Genomic DNA, 25,528 nt, shown 5'->3' with positions numbered 1-25,528 from the left:
GCCTGAAGAAGCACAAGAGCTCACAAACAACTCCTGCAATGTCCTTTTCTATTCAATTTACGCTTTTAATTGCCACCATCAAATACTGACAGCATGCTTCACTCAGTAAGCTAGACAAACTCTGAAGCATGTAGGATAGTATGTAGGGGTGTACTACACTCTGAGGAAGATAATTTTGTTGCAGATTTATTTTCCAAAGGGATCCAAATGAACCTTGCTGGAGTACTGCACAGCATGTCCCACTAAATGGACTAAATAGTCTTCAGTTTTTCCTTTCTAATGTCTATTTTCTGTACAATACAGCCAGATTTCTACTGAGACCACATCATCTGCTTATGTATTTTGTCTAATGCTCCTAAAATCTACTTCAATTGCTTGTTGGGGTCTTCCTGAATGTTGTTGTTTTGTTGTTTTTTGTGTTTGTTTGTTTTTTTTTTTCCTTAAGTGTAGAACTTTTGCTGTAGGTCCTCAAAGTGTGTACAATATTGATTAAAGTCCTGCCCGTACTCCATGCAAGATTCAACATATTCCTCTTCAACGGATATAAGTAGAGCCTGATCTGTAAGCAGGATAAACAAGCGCTGCATTGTAGGATACGATGGAGCTCAGTTGTTCTAAGCAGCTTAGAGCTTTGCCTGGTCACTGAGACCCATCCAAAGTCACTTATAGCCAGACAAGGATACAGAAGTACACTGTACAATGCTACTTGCTGTTATTGCTGCACACAAAAGTGGAGTAAAAGTAAACTCTGTGTACCTTAAGTAAAGATTGATACATGGCCATGCTTCATCAGATTATCATTTTCTTCCAGATGTTCTGGATGGGTACATTAGAAATGCAACCAATTTTTGGGCTTTTCCTTTCATTCCATAAAAATGCTCAGATTGGAAAAGACCTTCAAGATCATTAAGTCCAACCACAACCTAACCATACTCCCCTAATTCTAATAACCCACTCCTAAATCACATCCCTAAGCCTGCCCCCAGGCAGTTTTTAAACATATCCAGTGATGGTGACTCACCACCTCCCTGGGGAACCTGTTCCAGTTCTTAACCACCCCTTCTGTAGAGAAGTTTTTTCCTGATGTTCAACCTAAACCTCCCTGACACAACTTGATGCCATTTCCTCTCATCCTGCCACCAGTGAGAAGACAGAAACCCCACTCTCGCTACAATCACCTTTCAGGTATTTGAAGAGAGCAACAAGGTCTCTCCTCAGCCTCATCTTCCCTAAACTGAACATCCCCAGTTCCTTCAGTCGCTCCATGTACAGCATGTTCTCCAAGCCCTTCACAAGCCTTGTAGCCCTTCTTTGGAGCGGCTCCAGCACCTCAACGTCCTTTCTCTATTGAGGTGCCCAAAACTAAACACACTACTTCTTAATTTTACAGCTATACAATTAACAGCTGCATTTCAACCTGCGCATATGGTACAGGATTCAAATAAATGAAATACATCAATTATTTTCCAGTCGGGTGCCATTCACACCTATTAGAAAGAACCCAGTGGAACCATTCATTTTGCTGGAGCGACATTGTTCATCATAACATTTTTTCCTACTAAAGCCTACAGGATTTCTAGTTCCAGTACATCAGCCTTTTCAAAAGCTTGTTTTGTATTAAGTCTTCAATAATGAGGAAGAAATTTCAGTTAATATTCCTATGCAGATTTTTATTTTCCTCCACCATACTAATAGTTTTCTTTCACACCCACCATTCCCGAAACAAGAAATAGTAGATTTATGACAAGGTCCACAAAAAGCTTATATAGAATTATCTACATTATCTCCATTCCAGATTTTTTTTTTTTCTTAGAGTAGGGTGTTTTACTTAGACTTGAATTAGAGTTCTAGTCCTATATTATTGCAAGTTATTTGTAGGACCTTGGCTTTTTAAACAATTTCATCTTCCCGCATGCAAAATATTATTACTTATTAAAATAACACCATTTAAATCCAATAGACCACTTTGCAGATAACAGGACAGCCACTCTGCAGTATATTCTTCTCAGCAGAACAGTGGTGTTCTAGAAATCATGTATCTTAAAAACAATTCTTCAATAGGACACCAAACTACTGAGAGTATAGCTTAATGCCAGCTTTATTGATTTTGGGAAAGCTAACTAGCTTCTGCCAGGGAAATATCAAGGTTTGTCAGAAATATATCTCCAGATTAAAGACGATCATCAGGATGACGTGGAACCTCCAGAAATGCCGGGAGAAGAATCACCCTCAACCTCACATTAATATCAACATCCCATGTAAAAGTTCAATTTTCATTCGCTAACCACTGGGTAACTCATTCACTGTTAATACAGAATGGCAAAACATAGAAGTGGTAGAAGCACCAAACTTGAAAGGCTGTGGGCTTGTTTTTTTTTTGTTTTTTTTGTTTTTAAGATATCAATATATCTTGACTGAACAAAAGAGAAACCACATTAAGCTTAACCATAGCAACCGCTGGATTCTGCACCTGCAGCAGGGCAACACTGGCTTCATGTACAGATTGGAAAGAAGCTCAGCAGAAAAAGATCTGGGTGTTCTGATTGACAGAAAGTTGAATATTTGTCAACAGCATGACCTAGCAACCAAAAGGTACTTACATATGCTGGGATACATCAGGCTGTGACTGCCAGCCAGGCAAGGGTATGCACTCTCCTGCTCTGTGTGGCCTCACCACAAGCACTGCATGTAGGTTTGGGAACCTGTAATGCAATGGAAAGTGCAGCAGGGACAGTAAAGTAGCAAAGTACCAGGCTGCTGCAAGTGAAGAGTTGCTCAAATGCAACAGTTGTCAGCACAGAAGCAAAGGAAAGAAGCTGCTTACTTTCAGAATGCCTCAAGTAGGCAGGGATCTCCATCAGGATGCCCTTGTCTCCAAAGCCAACACTTAAATGAGGTCTGAGAAGGGTTGGATCCTGGCTCCACCTGTTCCAGTCACTTGGGTGATTACATGCACCTGAGCTCCCTTAGATTGACCCTGCCTTCTCACCAGGTGCTCAAATCACTGGTTCAAGCCACGACAGCACCACAACATATGAAGGATAGAAAACTATTACAGAGCATCCAAAGGACTAAGACATCCAGAGGGCAAAACTTATGAGACCTGGCTGAAGTCACTTGGTTTGTTCAGCCCAAAGAGGAGACCTCATCACAGCCTACAGCTCCTCACAAGGTGGGTGGGAGAGGCAGGCACTGATCTCTCTGTTGACAGTGAGAAGACCAAAGAAACAGCATGCAGCTGTGTCAGGGGAGGGTCGGGGGGGGTTAAGTAAACACTCATCACCAGAGGATGGTGGGCACAGCCCCAAGCTGTTGGAGTTCAAGGATCATTTGGAAAATATCCTCAGACATAGGGTTTGAATTTTGGGTTGTTCTGTGTGGAGACAGAAATTGGATTCCATGATCCTTACGAATCCCTTCCAGCTCAGAATATTCTGTGATTCTAAAATATCAGGTCAGGAGACAACTAATCTACACCTTGAAACACGAAGATCAGCAAGCATTCTGATACAATTTTACTTGTATCCAATGGCTATGTTTCATTGTGAAACAGCAGAGCTCAGAAATTGTTGAGGTAAAACTGCAATATTGAGATCTTTAATTAAGGAATCTTTTTCAAACCAACTCCAAAATTAAGAAAAAGGGCCTCTATAAACAGCCCGCATTCAAAAAACAACCCAAAGACAACAATGTTGATTGGAGAATCTCTTCACTAACAGAGTTAATGTGAATTGTATCTGTGGAGGAACTGGTCTTTATGTTTAAGAGGCATTTTCCATCGGTAATTTGTTATGATTCATACAAAGATTGCAATTTCCCTGTTACAGGGTACATACATTTTAAATTATACTATATAAAGATACTCTAAAGTTACCACGAAAGTTGCAGCAGAAGGCCCTGTCATTCCTCATTATAAAGCAAAACTTACATTTCTAATAAAATTAGATTTTCCAGCTATTCCCAAAATTTAGCCTGCAGACTGTTTGTCAATCCACTTATTGTTTCCTCCAAATTTGCACGGTTAATTATCAAACAGAATTATCATCATTTTGGTTATTGAAACAATCCACACATCTTCCTACTCTTCCCCGTGAAAAATAGGAAAGGTAAAAAATTTTGCAGAACATTTTGTCTGAAACTCATTTAGAAAAGGCAAACAACTCTATGCCATGAGCCCTGATCCACAAACTAACCCTGGATCTCCCCTTGGACACAGCTCAACAACAGCAGTTTGTCCTCTGAAGGTTAACCATATTCCTCAGCTTGTGTTTGCTCTGGAAAATGACCAACATTGTTGTTAGAACGGCTGATGGTGAATCCAGAGGTGGTCTCTTGGTCACACTTCCTTTCCAGATTTAAGGCTTCAAGAGTATGAAAAATGAGGGGTACAAAGAGCAGAGTCCATCATCTGTTACTTCCAAACGATAGGACAGAAGGGCAAAAGTCACCTAAAAATAACTTAAACCCTTTTGTTCCTACCTATCTTCCAATCTTACAAAAGCATTTGCAATCTGAAGGAAGCAGGGAGAAAGCAGTAGTATACATAGGCTTCAACTTATCATGCTAATTATATTTTGCATCAAATTGATTGCATTAGCCAGCAAGCAGCATTTAAAAAGAAGAAAATCCTCTATGAACTGTTCATTCCAAGAACAATTAAGTTTAAAGTAAGAAAGATCAAGTTGAATTACTAACAATTGTCAAAATCCCATCTGCTGGCAGCTTTTATCTTTTTAGATGTCACAGCAAAGTCAAAACCAAGGAACCTACATTTCAAAATATATTTTATTAAATGTGTCATTCGGTAAGGTGAAATTTTAGCATGTTAAATTCTTTTCTAATCTTTGTTCTTAGCACGGGCACATCAGGGATACAATGGCAGAGTAATGGAAAGACCCTAGTGTGAAGTCATGTGGCATTTCAAATAATATTGTCAGTAACTCCATACCTGGCCAGGTAACTAGGAGAAAAGTCAGGAATAACACGCCAGGTATAGCAAGGAGATAAGCTCCTCAGAGAAGTTTCAAATTCAATTGATCCAATCCAGAATTTTGTTAGATTTAACAATGTAGCTGTGTAAAGGACACAACTAACAAAGCCTGTTGATGAATGTATATGCCTCTTGTAGATGTTTGACTTGAACTGATTTGTTCTTTAAGCTCTGGTATGAGCTCATCCCTTAACATGAAAATCTGCACAGGGAAGAAAACTTAGCATCACTCCTAAAAGAGTGGAGGACACCCACCACTAAGATTCCTATCTTATTGCTAGGAAATCCATAGCATCATTTTCCCCTCATGAGTTGCTAGGTGTCTAATGAGGGGAGGTCTCACGCATACCATTTATGAGACATAACTATCTTCTACTTTGCTCTTACAGTCCACGTACAAACTTGTGTGCTCTTTCCTTGCTTCACCAAATTTGGTCAAAATAGGCCAAGCAATATGGGAGCAGCTGAGATTCACAAAGGGAGCATCAATAAGCTCAATTTGCTGAGATAAAAATAGTCAAAGAGTTACGGAAAGAACATTCCGGTGAGTTCTCAATTTTGAAGTGGGAGTTTCTAGAAGAGCTGGGACAACTTCTGGTGACAATATGAAACGTGACACGGAGAAATTTTTTACTTTATTAACTTTAAATGAGGTTTCTGTAGAATCCTATTGGTTTCAGTCTTTTTAAATGTTACAAAATTCCACCAGGTTAAAAAAAAAATAGGTCTGAGTGACAAGTATAACTGACAGACACATTTCTGGAAGCTTGATGCATACAGAAGTCATCACAAATGCTATTACTTTCCCTCAACACAGCATATATTTCTCTTTGCAAACTACAGCAAACCAAGCATACATTTCCCATAACTACATATACGTATGCATGCAACAAAATAAATAACTTTAAATGTGTCATCAGAAATAATTACCAAGTAAATAGAATAACAGGCTAGATAGTCTAGCGAAAAAAAAAAAAGAAACAAAAAAACTTTTATGACAGCTGTTTAGAATTATCTTTTCAAACACAGCCTTTCTTGTATGCTCATTTTAAGATCAACCAGGTTACACTTAAAAAACATCAGCTTGAAAGTCCAACAAAATACCCAAAGCATCTTAGAACTTGACTAACAATAAGAAGCAAACCACTGTATTTTTCTCCAATGCTTAAAGAGAAAAAGATACAGTACTATATCTACAAATAGTTCTTATTATGTTCAGTCTTTATGAAAACACATTTCAGGTTTAAATAACATAAATAATACACTTCTAAAATTTGAATCATTGGATTATTATTAAGACAGTACACACACAGGAAATACACACAAATGCTAGGGCATTGTAATGCTATAATGTGATGGAAAGAACAGCAATAATAGTGGGGTGTCAAAGTCCTAGGCTGCAGCAAATGAGGACAAGCCCCACCACAGCAGCTGTGGATGCAGAAACTAAGGAAGAAAATCTGCTTACCTTCAGAAGGCTGCAGGTAAGCAGAGATCTCCATCAAGATACCCTTGCCTCCACGGCCAGCCCTTAAATAAGGTCTGGAAAGGGGTGGATCCTGGCTCCATCCATTCCAGTCACTCAGACACATTGCATGCACCTGAGCACCCTCGGGTTGGCCCTGCCTTTCCACCAGCTGCTCAATCACTGGTTCAAGCTGTAACTTAGCACTTCTGCAACAGGTGTGGGGAGTGAAAAATCAGTGAACAGAACTGTTAGGCAAAGGGGCATTTTTTTTTCTTTAAATGTAACAATACAAATATTTTAGATTAAAAAGTCTTGAAAAATTCAACTTAATTAGTTTACTAAGATTCAGATTGGTAACTTCTGCAAAGCACCAGACTAGAACTGTAATACTAGATTCATGTAGCTGTTGTGCAATGTAAACTAATGCCTAAGACTCACGTCATCAGAGTTTTACATGCATATTCATATATGACATATGTGGTCATAGACACTAAAAGTAATCCACTGCTAAGTCTAGAGGCAAAAGTTATGTAGATTGCAGAGGACAGTTAACAATATTTTGTCATTTACACAAGAATTCCTTGCTTTCAAACAAGTTTTCATTCATTTCCAAAGGGAAACAACAGCTGACAGCACTGCAGGATGAAGGCAACTGATGCTATCAGACAGACTGAAGTATTTCTCCATAAGCAGTATAAGGAATATTGGAAGCAGGCATTACCTGCTGCTATTTTCAGCCCTCCAGGTGGAGGTGCTCATCCCACTTGCAGTTTACACTAAATTCAATAGGCTGGTTGGTCATTTTGCCAACCCAACAACTATCATAGTCATATGAGCAAACTTTGAATAATGCCACGTACATTCATTCATTCCACCACTGGCCTCAAGAAAAGTTTCCTTTGAGTTCCCTCCTTCTTATTTTACTTATGAACTCCTCAGCTTTTCAAAGCTAAGTTTACACTGTACTCTGCTTGACTGAGTACAACTACTTCCAGTCTCATTTGGCAGAATTATCTTCATACAATACAAATAGCTTATGCACCTGGCTGTACCTATGCATTTAACTGAGTATCCAATAGCGTGCTACAGTCTCTTGTTACCTGCATAGTAGACAGAGATAAACAGGTCTGCCCTACCCTTGGCAGTGACCTCCATGAAGTTGCAGCTCCAGATCCTAATTTAAAAGCAGATTCCACTTTAGGAAGCAGCTGTCAATTTTAGCCTTCCTTAACGAGGGCTTACCCAAAGCATCATGCCAGAAGCAGAGGCCCACAGATTGCACTGAGGAAGCCTCAAACTTTAGAATCAATCACTTGGTTTGCAGTGAGCAGCAATCTTTAACAAAGAAATGGCAAGTGCTATGAGGGATGAAACAAGAAAACCAGAAACCACTAGTTTGCACTTCACTTGAGTTTGGATCAGCCTTATTAATAGGCAAAATAGCACAAAGTTGTGATTTACATAACAACTAATATACTATGTATAACAGCAAACTTGGAATACTGATCAGACGTTGATATTTTCCCCCCAAAAAATCTTTCAGCAAACTTAGGAATTCACTAATTTCTTTAAATTTCATGCTTTTCAATAAGTTTTTGATTATCTATACTTGCTTACACAAGCTTTCAAATCAAACTGAGTTTTAATAAATCATTAAATAAATCATTAAGTACATTCAGCCAGTCTGTCTGATATTGTGTAAAGAAATCCCCACAAGGAACTCATTTTACTTAATTCTACATATCATTTTAAGAGCTTACCCAAAGACTATTTAATAAAAATAAACAACTATAACAAAAAAGTAGGACCAAAGTGCTATGAGAACTGGCCTTAATTGATGTAAACTTGTTATAATATATGGCTCAGAGGTATGTATACTTTTGAGAAGATATATGACAAGAAAGTATTCAGGGATTTTATACTCATGATTTATTGCAAGACTGAAAAATTTCCCTCACTAACTTTGATTAGACACACTAAATTTTGCTACAGTTCTTTTGGTTTCATGCCAAGTGCCAGGAGGCAGCAACATATTTCTGTGGCTTGGGTTATCTTGCCAGCTTTTGGAAAATTGCCATATATCTCATCCAACCTTTACAATAAGGTTTAAGCATAGTAGTTGGACCAAGTCATTCTCAGTAAGATGAACAGACTGGCACAGCTCAAGCCTAGGTTAATAGTGACAAAATGCTGTTGCCATCTGACAGCTGTTCAGTGACTTCTGGGAAACTTGTTGGTGTTTTCAGAATATTTTCTAGTGGATAGGCACTTAACCTAATGTTTACTGTGACAGTTTGCAGTGCTCAGCAGAAAGGCAAATGGCTGAGTCATCAGACAGTGACTTTCTTAATACTGACTTTTTTTCAAGTCATACTTGAGGCACCAAAAGAAAACAAACAAAAATATCAACAAGGGAGATCCAGAACAGTTGACTACAAGAATTTTTATAGTATCTGAAATCAGATATCCACTAGTTAAGAAACATCACTTTGCAGAAGGGATCTTCTGAGCTGTAGCTAACAAGTGCTTCAATAACCTTTGTGTTCAGGTAACGTGACAAATGCCTCACTCGTCTCCCTGATCTAATAAATGAGCACCTCTTATTTCTCATACAAGCAGGTTGCAACAATCCCAATTACTATTATTGCTGCTGCTTGAACCATTCAAACTGCTACCAATAGCCATAGCCAGCATAGCTTCTGAAAACTCTATAATAAACACTCTAGTCCTGCACTGAGTGATTGAGCATAAAATTCAGTTTGGACTCGCATACCAAGGAAGAAGCTACTGAACTGATGTCTACATATAATTATCTTCTTATCAGACTGAATATTAAGAAAGATTTCTTCACCAGAGTGTGGTTGGGCACTGGAACAGGCTCCCCAGTGGAGTGCTTAAAGCCCCAAGCTGTCAGAGTTGAAGAACTTTGACAATGCTCTCAGACATAAGGTTTGAACTTTGAGTGTCCAGTGTGGAGTCAGGAGTTGAACTTCATGATCTTTGTGGGTCCCTTTCAGCTGGAGTTTTCTATGATTATCAAGATGTTACTGTTCCATGCAGGAAGAATACAAAGCTAAAACCCAAGTGAAAGGGAAGAAAAAGGGAAGAAAGATTGGAAAGAGACTGGTTCTAATAATGAAAAGCAAGTAGGAAAGATAGAAATTATATATACTAAAATCTAAGATCTGAAATTCAATGAAGCAGCTACTATAGTAAGTTGAAATATATGTTCCTTCTTCTGCATTGGGACTCCTATTGTCTTAGTCATGAAGAAACTGCACAATAAATTACCAAATTCTATGGCAAAAGAGTTAGCCTGTTTTAAATTCAGGTCCTACACTGAGTGGTTGTCATCATCCCTGTCTGTTCCAAGTCCCAAGAAAGCTGCTAACCACTGCGTACTAAAATGTACTACTTATCTCTATGTTTAAAGAGCAGGATATTAAAGAAAAAAAACCCACACATTCTGACCTTAATTAAGGTACTGATGCAGAGTTCAGCAAGGGACAAAGCTTTGACTATCTACAAGAAAGCAAGAAGCTTGTGCTGCCAACACCAGAAAGACAGAGCAGCAACTCTGGCTGAAAATGTTCCAGTCCCTTGGCCCATTGGACATCATTTTATTTCCTGTATTTTTGTTTCATTAGCTCAAACTAATGTTTTGGTGATAGAGATGGGATGGGGAAAGATGTTGAAGTGTTCAGTATTATTTTTAAATGGCATTTAAGGTGCCAGTTTTTCTGCAGGCTCCTTTAGCACATAGGACTAAAAATCCCTGTTTTTACTATTTTAGAAAGTAAGTTAATCTAACCATCTCTAAATTCCAGAAATCCTTGTGCAAAATAACTGTAATATTGTCCTGAAAGTGCCAGCTAACAAAGGAGACTAAGTGATTGGTTTCTCTTGACAAACTGACTTGTATGCTCACAAGCAAGAAAAGATTCTCCTTCATTCAGCAGGAAGGTATCACCGTTAAAACTGCTTCTAGGAATAGCTGAACTCCAACACCAAGTGCCCTGTGTCACACTCTGCCTGTATACCTCTGTTCCTAGCAAGAGACAGGGCATCCCATATATAGATACATCAACACTGTGAGACACTATGCTATGGCTGCCATCTCACTCAGCAAAAGCAACATTGGATTAGATATTAGGCATGATGATATGACTAAGTTCCACTTTCTCCTTCATTTTCATCAGCAGTAAGCACAAATGGTCTTTAGAGTACCACATAAAAATTAAACTCACTTTAGAGTTTTTTCCAAAATTGCTACAGAATTCTTCACACATCAAGAAACATAAAGAAAGGCAGCATAGGTAATGTTAGCTCATTAGTGTACATTTGTATCTTCTCCTTGATTCCATCCCTCAAGCAAGTTTAATGCATTTGGAGCCGTTAAGGTCTAACACAGCTCCTTGGAAGCCAGTTCAGAATTTGAGATTCAGTTTGGCTTCCCTGCTCCCTCTCAATCCTCTAATTAAATAGATTAATTCCTTGGCTTCAAAAAGATCAACCTTTTAGACTACTGGCTTCTTATTCTGACACTGAGAAAGTGGAATGCTCAAAAAAAGCCAGTTTGAAGCAGGTAGTAATGTGTCTTTCCCAGGGCAGTCAGAAGGAACCTCTTAATCAAGTTCTAAGGATGCCTCCCCTGCAGCACGACACTTTCCCAGGCCCAAGGGGTAGGATAAAAAAAAAAAAAAAAATCTGAACAGTTTCACATCAGAAAACCCAAGCACATAAATTCCACATGCCCATGAGAGTGTTGAGTTAATAGGAACTTATTAAAAACTGTCCCCAGATAGAGTATTTGAGTTAGATAAACATAATTCAGCTCATCCAAAACAAAATACAAGCATGTCTAGGTAGTAGAAAGTAGAATAATTCAGTAAAAGAAATCTGTTGTATTCAGTGACTCATTGACCCCACCTGTGGGACCCTTTCAAGATCTCTCATCCAATGGGCCTTCATACTTGACACATACAAAGGAAATGAAAAAAGAAAACTTGGAGGAGGGAAAGAGGAAATCAATTTAACTTTAACATTTCTTAGATCCATCAAAGGTCTAAGTCATGTAGCTCTGTTAGATTTCTGTGTGAATTCTTGTACAATATGTGGAAAAGCCTTCGCTGTGTGCACTGCATGAGGCTGTAGAAAACGTAGACAATATGCACTTTAATCTTTCTTCAAAATCCAACTTTAAAAAATGTTTATGAAAACTATTTATAGATTCTGGCAAGTTGCAAGGCTGAATATGAATCTCTGATCCAATGCAAATATTTTGCCACTTTCAGCTCATGAGAGTGCACCACAGTACTGAGGCCTCCCAAACTGAACCACAGCAGGGCTTCACATGTTCCCAGTTAGAACTGACATTTGTAATATCTGTGAGGCAAGTTCATAAGCTTACTAAACCCAAAACATAGAAGACAGAAAGCTTACAATAAACAAGGATGAAAACAAGAAGATTTGAGCGTGAATGGCAAAGGAAGGTGAGATTAAAAGATGCAGGGTACAACACAGATGGAGGAGAATTACCACAGGCATGATTTAACACATTACAACATTTTTCCCCCTGCAGATCTTGGATGGTCTAGACATCCTTTCAAAGAACATTCCTGGTAGTTAATCCTAAAGCTCTACCAGGAATCTGACAGGATTGTAACGCTACAAACAATCTTTATTATGTACTTATCTTTTCCCTCCCACCTCAGAAGGAAATCAAGTGCGTAGAGTGTAAAGTGCATTTCTTACAATTTGTTAGGATCAACTCCTCCTGACTTAGGAATGCAACTCCAATTAAGCTTAATAACCAATTCAAACATGCAGAAAGAGGAGAACCATCGTTACCATTTCAGTCTTGTGCATTCTAGTAGAACTCCATGCGTACATATTGCTAATGTGACACTTGTCTTTTGGAATATGTTTCAGGAGATTTAAAAATCAGCACCACATGCACTTGTCCCTGATCACTTTGTAATCCCCTAGGATAGGGTATACAATTACCAGTAAAAGAAATTAACATTTCCCACACATTCTTCATCTCCTCCTGACCAAAAATGAAAACTTGAAGCCTGAGAGAGGGAAAAAGTACACAAATTTCAGCAAGCAGAACGAGCACAACGTTACATAGATGGGACAAAGAATATTCCTACAGTTCCCAGAGAAAAATATTAAGAAAACTGTTCAGGATGATGAAACAGGTAATGAACTCCACAAAGCATTTAGCCATCTTTCCCATTCCTACTTGAATATAAATGAAATTCATAGTTTCTCTGGCTTTAGTTTTCAAGATCAAGATTTAACATATTGGAAGCTTTCCCTCTCTTGGTAAATACAAATTTATTTTAAAAAAGTAAGGAACAGCAGCAGCAAAGGTGGAAAGACACTGGAAAGGAGCAGAAGTAGAGATTTGGGGAAAGCAACTTAAACATCATCAGTACTAAACAAACCCAAGTTTTGATAAAGTTGCTTTAGTGGAAATCCTCCATTTCAAGTCAGTCATTTGCTTGTCTGTAGTCAAGAAAGGGTTGGCTTTGATAAAACCCCAGAAACACTAAGTAACAAGTTTTTATGAAAAAATAATTTACAATAATTAGTGATAGTCAGGAAACAAAAACAATTGTCTATCTTTGGTTTCAGTTTACAAGTTCCTCTGCGTATTTCTTAGAATCACAGAGTCGTTTAGGTTGGAAGGAATCATAAAGATCATCTATATGGTTCCAACCTCCTAACATGACTAGGGTTGCCACACAGCAGATCACATTGCCCACAGCCACATCCAACCAGGCCTTGAATGCCTCCAGGAAAAGGGCATTCACACCTTCTCTGGGCAGCCTGTGCCAGTGCCTCACCATCTTCTGAGTAAAAAATCCTTCCTAATATCTAAACTAAATATCCGCTCTTTTATTTCTCACATCATATAAAAAGTTAATCCCTCTCCTGCTTATAAGCTCCTTTCAAGTACTGGAATGCCCCAATAAAATCTCCCAAGAGCTTTCTCTTCTCCAGGCTAAACAAGCCTATCTCCCTCAAATTTTCTTCATAAAGGAGGTTTTCAAGCCCTCTGACCAACTTTGTGGCACTCCTCTGGACCTGCTCCAACAGCTCTTTATCTTTCTTGTGCTGGAAGCCCCAGGCCTGAACACAGTATTCCAAAATAGGGCCTCATGAGGGCACAGCAGGAGGAGGCAATCTCCTCCCTCTCCCTGCTGGCCAACCCTCTTTTGATGCAGCCCAGGATACAGCTGACCTTCCAGAATGCAAGTGCACACATTCACTTCACAACTTATTTGTTCTAAGTAGTGGAAAAATATCTGGGGAAGGAAGGCATGTGGGCAAACATGACTTCATACATTACCATCGCTGGCAAAGAGTAAGAGAGAGCTGACCCACAGTACAGGTATTTGGGCTGGCCTTCCCTGCCAGCAACTAACCACTGTCATGACCATTTTCTAAAGTTTAACCAATCAATCTTCACTTTCATACAAATACACGTGCCCTTTTGCTCAGGTGACCTACTGTATCTGCCTTCCAGCCTCCACTTTTGAACTCAGCTATTATCTAATCCTTCATGGAGAAATTCCCTAGAGTGCGGGATAGGTTGCAATCCATCATTAAGATCCCAAATCTTTGTTCTGGTTCTCCTTTTGTCTTGAACTATATAATGTGATATAATGTGTTTAATACTATCACTCTTTTTACTATTGTATCTTCTTTTATGCGCACATAAGACTTTAAGCCTCCCTGTCCAGATAACATGCCTCAAAAAAATGCACTTAAACTTAGCCTCACAAATCCCCCTTTCAGACTGTCACACTTCTTTTGCTACATTGACACAATACAGCTGCCTCTTTGCCTCCACCTTTTGGCCACTAACAGTAACACAGACTTCTGGAAACGGGTCCTGATCCATCATTTAATTTCCAGGTCATTGTTCTGGTTACTAATTTATGTAGGTCGCAAGCCAACCAAGTGCATTTAATATTAGCAGACAAGAAATCCTTTTATTGCATGCAAAATTCTTTGATGCCCCACATGCAAATATCATACTTCATCATACACAAACTATATTCTACAGAAGATAAACTTCAAAAGTTTGCAATCTAATCCCTACATTCAGATCTTTGGGCTGATCTTCCCCCTCTTTCCCAGAAATAACCATTACTGAATCTTTTCTAGAGAAAATATAAGACATATCCTAATCTATACTCAGATTCCCCAGAGGTTCTCCATCTCTCTTTGTCTAGACCTTGAGTCATGTAAATGCATTTGATATTAGCAGGCTACTGATCTATTTAATGCAAAGGTATGTATTCTGGGCCCCTCATCCAAACATAATGATTCACACAAACCATTTTCCACATAAATGCATTAGAGGAAGCCTCTTTGTAAGCATCAATTGAATCTAACTGTCTGCCATAGAATGTCCTGCAACCACCTCAGATCAGCATGACCTACACACGGATAAACACAGGTAGGTAATTCTCCTCGTAGATTCATTTTAAAAGGAATCATGCATCAACCAGAGCTTCATATCCTTTTTGACAAGGGCAAATTACCTGATGGGGCTGTGAACTGGACCATCTGCTGTAGGAAGGAGCACTTGAAGTCTTGCTGGCTGTAGTTCTCTGCAAAATAAAAGATTGATATCTCAAATATTCACCAACATTTACAATGGCCTTCAGTTTCTACCATGTAATATACCATGTTAAAAAAAAAACAATCTCAAGAAACTATACATATGATATAGTAAATCAGAAGTGAAAGAAGTTTGCTTGATTTGTTAGCAATGCCCTTTAGCCTTGAATCTCAGTACCCCAATTTTCACCTCAACTTCCGCGTGCCACTTAGACTGTAAATTTAATGCCAGACCCTATTATAAACCTGGGCTGCAAAGCACTGCCTTTCAACCAAGTAATTCATTCAGTTATAAGCAAACTTGTTCTAAATTCTAATTGATTTCAGAAAGTTATCATTAAAGAAGTTTGTCTGCTTGCTTTGGGAGGTTACATCTTTTTTTTTCCCCCAAACTCAATAGTGATGTTTCATTCCAGACTTCATACAAGTTATATGGAAGCTATTTTTAACTCACAGAAAGTGAAGCAAATGTGTTCTTTCAGGACCCCTCCACCTCAAACAGAAGTGAAACTTTGATCTTTTAAAATACGTTATAAGATATACTAGTTACTTACTAACCTTTCTTATAAGAAAATTAGTCTTTGTAATTAATCCCTGCATTTCTTTCATCTTGCACTTTTTGAAAGCACAAATAAAAAGTCCATGCCATGGATTTCTATATTCATATTTTGTGCATCATATGCACACAACTCTTCGAACTGCATTTGACAGCACAGAAGAATCGATGCAATATGAGAGCTAACAGAATACCAATGGTGATTTTAATGTATGTTATCCACAGTTTTTAGATTGTGTGCTTCTACATCACTTACTGCTGGTTTATGTTGGAACTTAGCGTGACACAGAGCTCCCCTAAATCCACCCCTCAGTAACACACGTTTAGTGATAAAAAAAAAAAATAAATAAAATAAGCTACCTATTCACGAGATTTGCACTCATATAGACTATCCAGACATGGGATGCTGCCTTATAAGCACACTAGGTCAACAAGGTGATAATATGACAATAAGGAGTCATTCATATTTGAACCATATGGACAAATTATACTTTAAAAAAGTAAGCAAGATAATCAATTTAAAATTTATATGGCAATGTAGCATACTTTTTGTACTATGAAAAGAAATAGCATATGGCTTTTAATACTCAAGGATATAATACATTTCTATGCCAGTTATAACCACTAGGGTTTTTACATCATTACTTATTCTAGAACTGGCACGTCATTCCTGCTAATGAGAAACAGCCACTGTTGTAATGGTGCTTTTGTATTGGTCTATCAGAAAACAGTTATTTTACAAGTTTAATTATTAGCATTACTGTACAGTGTATTTAGCTTCTAACGGACGCCTTTAAAAGGATAAGCATTTTTAATGAGCGCTTATAGCCTGCAACAGAATATCCCTTTTGATAAAAACTTCAGAAGAGAAAATGCACACAATGTTGATTTCAGCTTTATGAGAATTTATGAAAACTATCTTCTTCTGCTTCAGAAGGAAGATTGGTGAATCCATGAATAATAAGTTGAGTAACAAGATAGCTGAAATTTTTCAGTTTCAAGGACATCCCCAAGAAAGATATCCCACAGAGAAACAGTATCATAATATTACAAAGAAACAGAAGAACCCTTTCCAGGCTAGGCAACGATGTATACCTTAAAGACAAGGGCATTGGATTTTTTCTTTTTTTCCCTACCTTTGCAAACAAGAAAGGACAAGACCCACAGAAGTTGTCAGATGTTAACCCCTACCCTCCCATTTGATTAAGATGCAAGCATTTAAGAATACCTATAAAAACAGTAGTATAAAAGATTTGATCTCAGCATTTATTCCCTCTCTCTGCCAATGTTTGCTTTCCCCAACTCTCCACCGCTATCCTTTGCAAAAAAAAGCAAACAAAAAACTAAGTTATAGCAAAAAGACATGCAGTTCCATCCCCCTTTCTCCCCCTTCCCCCCTCCGTCCATCCGCCAAGCATCCATATGAGATTATTTTGAACAGAGTAGTGAAAAGTTCCGGAAACATTTCACTGTTCACTTCTTTCCAAGGTTCATCAGACTATAGGAAAAGCTTTAAGGCTAGACAATACCCTCAGGCTGTCTCAGGTGTTAGAACTTCTGAAACAGGTGACAAAAAAAGATTACAGATTCATACACATGAACAAACTCCAAGCATGTGCACACACACACACACTCCTGCTTCCCTAAAATCAGCAGGGATTAGCCAGCCACTTACCTCTAGGAGCTTGGCCATTTATGCCTAGCAGCCAAGATCAGAAGCTACAGCATAAACTCTGCTGGATGAATAGCTTCTGCATGCAGCACGTACTATAAAGGAGACCTCAAGGCATAACGTTTTCACAAGGCACTTTAACAGGGAGAGCCTAGCTGCACTTAGCCCCTTAAACCTCTTCCTTTACTTCAGGGAAAACCACCTTCCTCACCACTCTCCCTTTCAAGGAACAAAGAAAACACATGTAGAATATTTAAAGACTTCCTCCTCATAAACCTGCTCTCTGGTCTTGCAGTGCTCCCTGACAGCATCATTTGAAACATCTAAATCAAGCTGCAATCCACTCTCCCAAGACTTCCAGGAAGTCCCTATGGTAAACTAATTTTACAGCCAGACATCCACTTTCCAGCTCCCTCCTGTTCCCCACAAACATTCTCTTAGTTACACATAGGTACAAAAATCACTCCCCTCCCCAACTATTAAAAACTAATTAGGCTGATGGTTCTAATCACCTGCTTGTCCAAGCTGTTCTAATGTTCTCACCTCCTCTCCTAATTCCCCCAACCTGTGAAGGGAGTAAACTTGCACAGATGCAGGTGACCACCAGTCACTCTATGAGACCAATGAGCTTCTGCTGAAAACTTTAGGAACCTGAGCTAGTTTTGACAGCAGACTGTACTTTTGAAAGCAATAAAGATGCTACTTAGACATATGGCTTTTGGCATCTGAGCCGAGAGTTGTGGGAAAAAAAAATGAAAAGCAAGACGAGGTAGTGTGCTGCATGCTACTGTAGTCTTTCAGGCAATAGTCTGCCCAAAAGAAGAAAATCTGCTGGGGATTCCTTTCAGGGGCAACACATTCTGCAAGCACATAGACGGATCCAAGCCTGAGCATCGGGAGTGCTGATGAAACACCAGGCTGCCCCCAAATTCCAGGGAGAGCAGAAACAAAGCACTTTTTATAGCAATGAAGCGGCACCGATAAAAGAAAAGAAAATGATGTAGTGGATGTGCAAAACTGCTGTCTTTACACACAATACTCAGGAAAACTGTTTTCTCAGGTTTGTGCTACTAAACACTGTACACACTGTAGCCTAAAGCCAGAAAGAAACTTCTACTTGAATACTGGCAAATCTGAATAGGGCTCAACAGGAAAGCTCCTGAAATCATACGTTAATGTTATTATTCCTATCTTAAGTTGAGGTAATTAATGACCACATGCAATGCAAGTCAAGATTATACATGGAGTCTATAAGTACTTTACATCCAGTTAAGGAGAGTTTGACTGTAAGGCCAAATTTCAAAATTAGGAAAGAAAAGCAGAACACCCTGGCCTAACATCCTGCTAGCATTCAGCAGTGGATTTGCTCATTGGTTTTACTGGAGATGTTGCTTATATAAAGACTTTAGTATCCAGCTGTTCATCAAACTCAGGATATATCTTGCCCTGTGCCATATAGCCATTTCTGGATGCTTTTTTTTTTTTTTTTTTTTTTTTAATTTTTTGCTATAGAATTTACTTACTTTTCCTTAAATTCAAAAAAATTATGTGCTGAACCAAGTAACAGTAAACTCTCACAACTATAACATTTTAAGACTCTGAAGTGCTGTTTGTAAAGCTTTATTTAGACAAGCATTTTCATGGAGGTTTGGAGGTTTGCATATATTTTGAACAGTGAAATCAGTAAGCTTTGTTAAAAAGGACCCATATTCAACTGTTGCTTACTGACAGACACGTTGGGCTTATTTGTCTATTTGTCATTTCACTGCAGGAGTATGAATATGAGAGATATGAATAGTGGGAGAACATGAATAGAAACAGAAGCAAAATGAAAAGTACTAACCTCTCATACTACAAATGACTGAATTGTCCTTTATTACTAACCAGAAGCAAATACCAGAGGAAGTCCTTTGGCCGCTAACCATAGCAAACAGAGAGGGAAGAGATTGTTTTTAAAGTACTGTGTTTTATCTATTTTTATTTATTGATCTTTTCCCACAATAATGCAGTATAGAAAATGGTAAATAATTAATTGCTGACACAAGTTAAATAACAAAGGTGACAATCTGATTGTATCTGATCAAAAATAGTACTTAGTGGAATTAGAGTCTGACATTGGAAACAGCTCTATCTCTTGAAATAACATAGACTTCATGCCTACAAATCAATCAAACCTTGCCTTGGTCTGGCTCCAGACACTCTTAGGCTTTGTTGATTCTCTTTGTGGGGTAGGACCCCACACACATAAGGATACTCAATCCTCCACAGTCCCTTCCTCACAAATGCCATCTCAGCAGATCAGAGGAGTCAGCTCAGTGGAAAGAGTCTCTCAGTGCTTCTGATCTGCTATCACACCTGGCTCCATGGGGAGACAGTCCCTACTGAAGCTTGCTCATTAGAGATGTGCCAGTCACCCATGAAGCTATTTTTACTTCTGTAACACAAATACACAATTCTTTGCTCCCTTCAAAACCTCATCCTATTTTTCCACTACCAATATTCCACTGGAAATTCATATCTAACACCACTGTGAACATAAACACAAAATACATCAAAGATCCATGGCTTCTTCAATACCAGAAATGTAAAATTAATTTTCATCTTGTCTTTCTTCACATTAAAAAACAATAATAATAATAATTAAAACAACTTCGAAACACCCTTAAAAACTGCATGCTTTGTAGTGCACTTACTACAGTGAAATTCAAGATATTTGTTTATTTACTTATTGACAGAAACAAAAGACAGGAAGAGCTTGCTAATCAGATTAATAACAGGAACATCACCTCATCACAGCTACGCAGAGTTTTTTTCAACTCCCTGGCAAACATTTCTGGTCAGTGGGCTGGGACACAGAATGAAAAGTAGAGGTGCTGACAATAGTGGAATGATAGCATGTGGTATGACAATATTGCCTTCTTTTCCACATAAAGAGGGCACAGCACACACCTCAGCTAGCTTGGCAGCAGAGTGAAAAGCACATATCAAAATGGAATGATTGTTTTGTGCTAATGAGATGAAGCAGTAGAATCATCAAATACATTTTCCAGTGACAGTGTAATACCAAGAAAAGGCACTAGGAAAGCAATTGATCTGGATACAGTGGTCAAGATGCAAAACACAACAGATCCGTGAGATGTAAAGTTTATAATTTGTAAATGAAACACATTTGAAAGTTGTATCTGAAAAAAAGAGGGCAGTGGAGAAAAATATTTGCTTAACTTTGTTGCACAATGTCATCAGGGATTACTTCCTTTAGCTTACAGAAATCAATGTTATGACAGGAAAAGGCAGAGCAGGAGAGATATTGACTGAGCTGTCAACCATAGGAGTATATCTCTGTGAACTTGAGGGTTTGGACTTTGATGAAGCAAAAGCATTCAGTGGACATTTTTATAGGAACTCAGGCACTCAATGTACTCACTTGCATTTTATATCCACTCTCTACTCTTGGTTATCAACATAGAGAAGTCATAACTGTCGAGGTGCAATTGTAAAAAGTAATACAATTCGTCTATCTCTAGGTTTAGTGATTTGACATGGTCTCTTAACCAGGATGTAGAGCTTGTCACAGAACTGTGATTCTCCTTTTTTCTATTTGTCATCAATTTAATATAGATATTTTGGCACACTCAAAGAAAAAAAAATCTGGAAAAAGCCAGGGATGAAAACGTCTTCTCTGCACAATCTCTTCTCTGCACAGGACCCGAGGAAATGGCCGCAAGTTGTACCAGAGGAGGTTTAGGTTGGACACGAGGAAAAACTATTTCTCTCAGAGAGTGGTCAGGCACTGGAATGGCTGCCCAGGGAGGTGGTGGAGCCACCATCTCTAGCAGTGTTCAAGAAGCGCCTGGATGAGGAGCTGCAAGATATGGTTTAGTTTGTGGTAGCAGTGTAATGAGAAGACAGTTGGACTAGATGATCTTACAGGTCGTTTCCAACCTTGTGGTTCCATGATTCTATGATTCATGAGTTTCATGTTCAGTAAAACAGCTTTGCCTCATGATCATTCACCTCCTTTATGACTGTTAAAATCACTAATAAATGTATTTGAAATTTCAAAATACAACTTTAAATGGGGATAAAGTCCACAAGCCTTTCATGTATGTCATGTGTATGTCACAAATGCATATGTCAAACACCATGACAACATCACAAAGCAAAAAAAGTATGAGAGAATGTGCTACACACCTCACATCAGGTCTACATTAGAAGAAAAGGGTGGTCAAGCGCTAGCCAAAAATATTGAAGCCATTAACTCCTTGTTCATTCTCATTTGTATTGAGAAATCAGTGTCATTTAACTGAGTCACAAACAATCTGAACAACAGTTACAGTAAGTGAAAAACAGCAACTTCGTCCTTAGGAATTTTAATATGGGGAAAGAACTTTCCATCTCCTTGGGGATTCTACTCCATGATTAGCTACATAGTCAGCACTTTCTCCCAAAGCCAGAGAGTCTGAAGATAAGCTGCAAAGAGATTGAAGAACAACCCTCAAGTCTTCCAGATAGAGTTAACATAAAGTTGGCATCCTTATCCCATAAAATGTAGAATTAAGAAATTGTAAGAAAGCCACAAGACCTGGGAATACACAGAAAGATAAGGAGGGAAAAATCATCTCAGCTGAGTGAGAAAGATGAGAAAAACTAAAATATGGAAACATTTGATAATTTGAGGTCAAAAATTATCCTGAGTACTACAGAAAAGGTACAAGAGTACATCACAGACATACAAGAGAGATGAAAATGAAATTTTATTTGTAAAAGTTAGGAGCTGTTTTTTGGGGAAAAAAAAGAAAAAGAAAGAAAAAACCTACAAGGCACAAAATATCTTATTAAGTTGAATAATGTTACATTCTCAGCTGTCAGTAACTTCACACAATCAGTGAGGGAGCCTGACAATAGTGATATTATCAGGATGTTTACTCATATTGAAAGAATACATAATGAAATATAAACTGCATTACCAGAGGAACTTGAAGGAACATATAACATTGTTCATGTCCCACAGCCTCCCTTTTTTTTCCCTGACTAAATAAAAAACTATTAAAAAAAGACAGTATTGGTTACGGCCAACTGTAGAATAGAATTAGTTTTGTGAGACTGAAAGATGTGACTGTCTTCAAAAGTTTGCATAGGTTTATTAATTAGCTTAACAGTTATATGTGGATTTGAAGCTGGAACCCAAAAGAATGTCATTGCAGTGAGAGCCGTCCTTTTTCAACATGAATTCTGATAGATATTTGTTCCATTAAAATTTCAGACAAAATATTGAAAGTGACCCAGGATCTTTGAGGATATCAAGCTTGAGGTGTTAAAGAAAATATCAAAGTGGCCAAAAAGAAGTCTAACAAAGACATTCAGAGATAAAATACAGAGTAGTCAAAAATATGATAACAGCTTGAAATACAAAACAACGAATGCTTTCATGAAGATGTGTCTTTCCATCTTTTATTAATGTTCAAAGAATTCAGAATTAAACTTACATTAAATATTACAGTGAAGTCAAAAAAGATGAGCTTTGACAAAATGACACAAAAGACAGTACTGCAGAAATTAAAGTAGAAGTAGGCAGACAGCAGATGTACTAATAAGAATATTTCGTATGTATTTCAGCACTGGAAGGCAGGGTTATGAATCACGAAGGTTCAGGAGAGGTTAAAAATTTAATTTTTATTATTTATTTTCAAACAACCTCTATTTGCAAATACTGCAACCATAGAAAGGTGGAGGAGGTACTCTTAGGATCTCTTTAATGGTGAGGTAGGTAAAAGTGAATGACAAAAAGCCATTTTCTAGAAAATGAGCCATTCTTTTAAGAATCAAATTTTTAAAGCATTCAAAAGTTAATTAGATGTTCAGGGAAAAAATGCTTGCAATTCCAGCTCAATTATTAAGACCAGGAAGCAAAAAGCAAAACGCTTAGCCCAAAATTTTGCAAACTAATTTCAAACATATTCCAAAGAACTGAAAAGAGAAACATATTTCCAATACAGATGTATTGGAAAGGTAGGAATTATTGTTGTAATGAAAAGAAATGCACCTCAGAAATCCATCTTTCATACCTTTTACAGATACATAGATATTAAGCAGATGAAACACAGAAAGACAGTGAGTATTGGTGTCTGGCAAAGAGCATGATGTTCGCTTCCAAGATTACTCACAGAACAACAAAAACAAGCAATCAATTTCAGTTAGTGCTGTCACAAGAGAAAACAGTGATATAAACACAATTAAGGTGTAATTTCTTAGAAGATTTAGGCGCATGCTATTGTGCCTTTGGGCTGCAGGGAGGGCATCTGACACATCTTCAACACCACATTAAAAGCACTCAAATACATATGTGATGTGTTAAAAGTTGAGTACCTTTTAAATAGGGAGGCAATGAAATTCCTGCTGTGCTTCATAGCAATAGAATAATAAGGTAGGACGAGGAGCCAGCCTCATACTTTTCAGAGTGGTCCAATCCTTGGGAGAGCCTCAGGTTGGAATGAGATGAGGCAGACCACCTTGACTTCAGAGCAAGTAAGTGATTAGGTGGGAGGAAAAGTTCGTTCTCAAACCAGGAGACACGGGAAGATAAACTCAAGAAATACAAAACTAGGTAAATAGTTGTGTAACAATAAGATCTTGAGCAAGGTTTCTGTCATTCAGTGACCTTAGATTCCAATGAGTTTGGTAGAACAAATGCTTGGCTGCATTAAACTGCAGTACAGGAGGAAGGTGGAAATTCAGTTGTTTGCTACTTTGGCTCTAGTGACAGTGCAGAAATTTGGTTTTGCACTCATTTTCCTAAAAAGATTAAAAAGACACCAAGTACAAAAAGTACCGTTTGAATTTGAATCAGTACTGATATTCTATAATTGGCAGCTGGCAAATAAGAAGGGTGACTTTATAATGCATTTTGATGGTAGTCAGAGTTAACATAAAATGTCTGCCATCAGTGACAGCTGCTATGACTGTGAAGTACATGGTTTACTCCTATTGGCCACCATAGCAAACTTTCTGGGTTCTTGGGCACAGAAAGCACTTTCATGTTGTTGCAAACACTTCTACAGAGAACACAGTTTTGCAAAGGATCCACATCACCACGGTTATGGCCAAAGCAACGTGTTGGTATGATTGTTGTATAGACAGCCTAGTAATCCAGACAACATTCGCCTGCAAACAGCATGCTCATATATATATAAAAGCTGTGAGATCCTACCCCTCATCTCCACCAACCTTCCCCTTCCAGAAGCACAAGTCTTTAGGCTCTCCTCCCCATCTGAGCCCTGCACACGCTCCTCAAGTCCCACCTGTGCTCATGCTTTCCCAAGCCCATCATACAACGTAAATCACGAGGTGAGACGGGCATTCCGACACGCCTGTCACTGCAGCAGGAGAGATGCGACATGGTGGCTAGAGCAGCAATAACTGAAAAAAATATATCATCCCTGCTTCTTCAGATGGTGGCCCTCCCTGCACCACGATCAAGACACACCGCAGCAATAAATTCTTCTAAAAGCCCTTAAATCTAGCAGACTAATTGCTAAATGTGGAGTAGCCATTCATCTTTCCCAGTTACATTGTTACACATGTATTTGCTGTAAGATTTTTTTTTTTAATGTTTCCTTATGATTAAAGCACAAAATAAAAGAAACATCACTTCGTCTACTTTCAGTGCAATGCTTCTTTCCGAAGACAGTAGAATAGCTCAGTATTGGGAGCATGAAAGATAAGGAGAACTCCCAATAGAAAGGGAAGAATATTTCCCTGCTGTATCCACAAAGACTTAGAGTTAAGGCACTTATTTCCAGACTGCAGAATGAATAAGCATCGCCCATGTTTTTAGAAATACCCAAAAAACTTCTGTTTAAAAAACTTTCTGGAAATCTTACAGCAATTCTCCATTCATTTAGAACAAGTGAAATTGGAATGTATTTTAGCGGATAGGTCAAGTATTTAATATAATTATATATTATCAACCAACTCAAAACAGTAAGTGGAAAGACACTTGAAAGATAACATAATCAAGACTGAGAGGAAAGCTCAGGACTGTAAGCATGCTCTTTGTCAATTTGTTCAGCACACAGCAACCTCACCAAATTAAGAAAATTCCAAGTGCTTTAGGAAAGGCTGCCCTCTTCAGACAAACTTAACAAAACTACCAAAATGAGGTTGTGTCTTGAAGCTAAACTAAAAACATGGTGAAACGGACTG

General features: G+C 38.3%; 1 protein-coding gene across 1 annotated transcript in view; it reads right to left on the bottom strand.

The window, feature by feature from the left end:
- RBMS3 (RNA binding motif single stranded interacting protein 3) overlaps positions 1 to 25,528 on the bottom strand; it is a 687,926-nt gene that overhangs the window by 572,226 nt on the left and 90,172 nt on the right. The window contains 1 exon segment of the mRNA XM_048952200.1: positions 15,020 to 15,088. Within this exon segment, the coding sequence (XP_048808157.1) occupies positions 15,020 to 15,088 (69 nt within the window).

The sequence above is a fragment of the Lagopus muta genome, chromosome 7, assembly GCF_023343835.1.
Source record: "Lagopus muta isolate bLagMut1 chromosome 7, bLagMut1 primary, whole genome shotgun sequence".
NCBI lineage: Eukaryota > Metazoa > Chordata > Aves > Galliformes > Phasianidae > Lagopus > Lagopus muta.
Note: the sequence above shows the minus strand (reverse complement) of the source record. Positions and strands in the feature narration are given on the sequence as shown.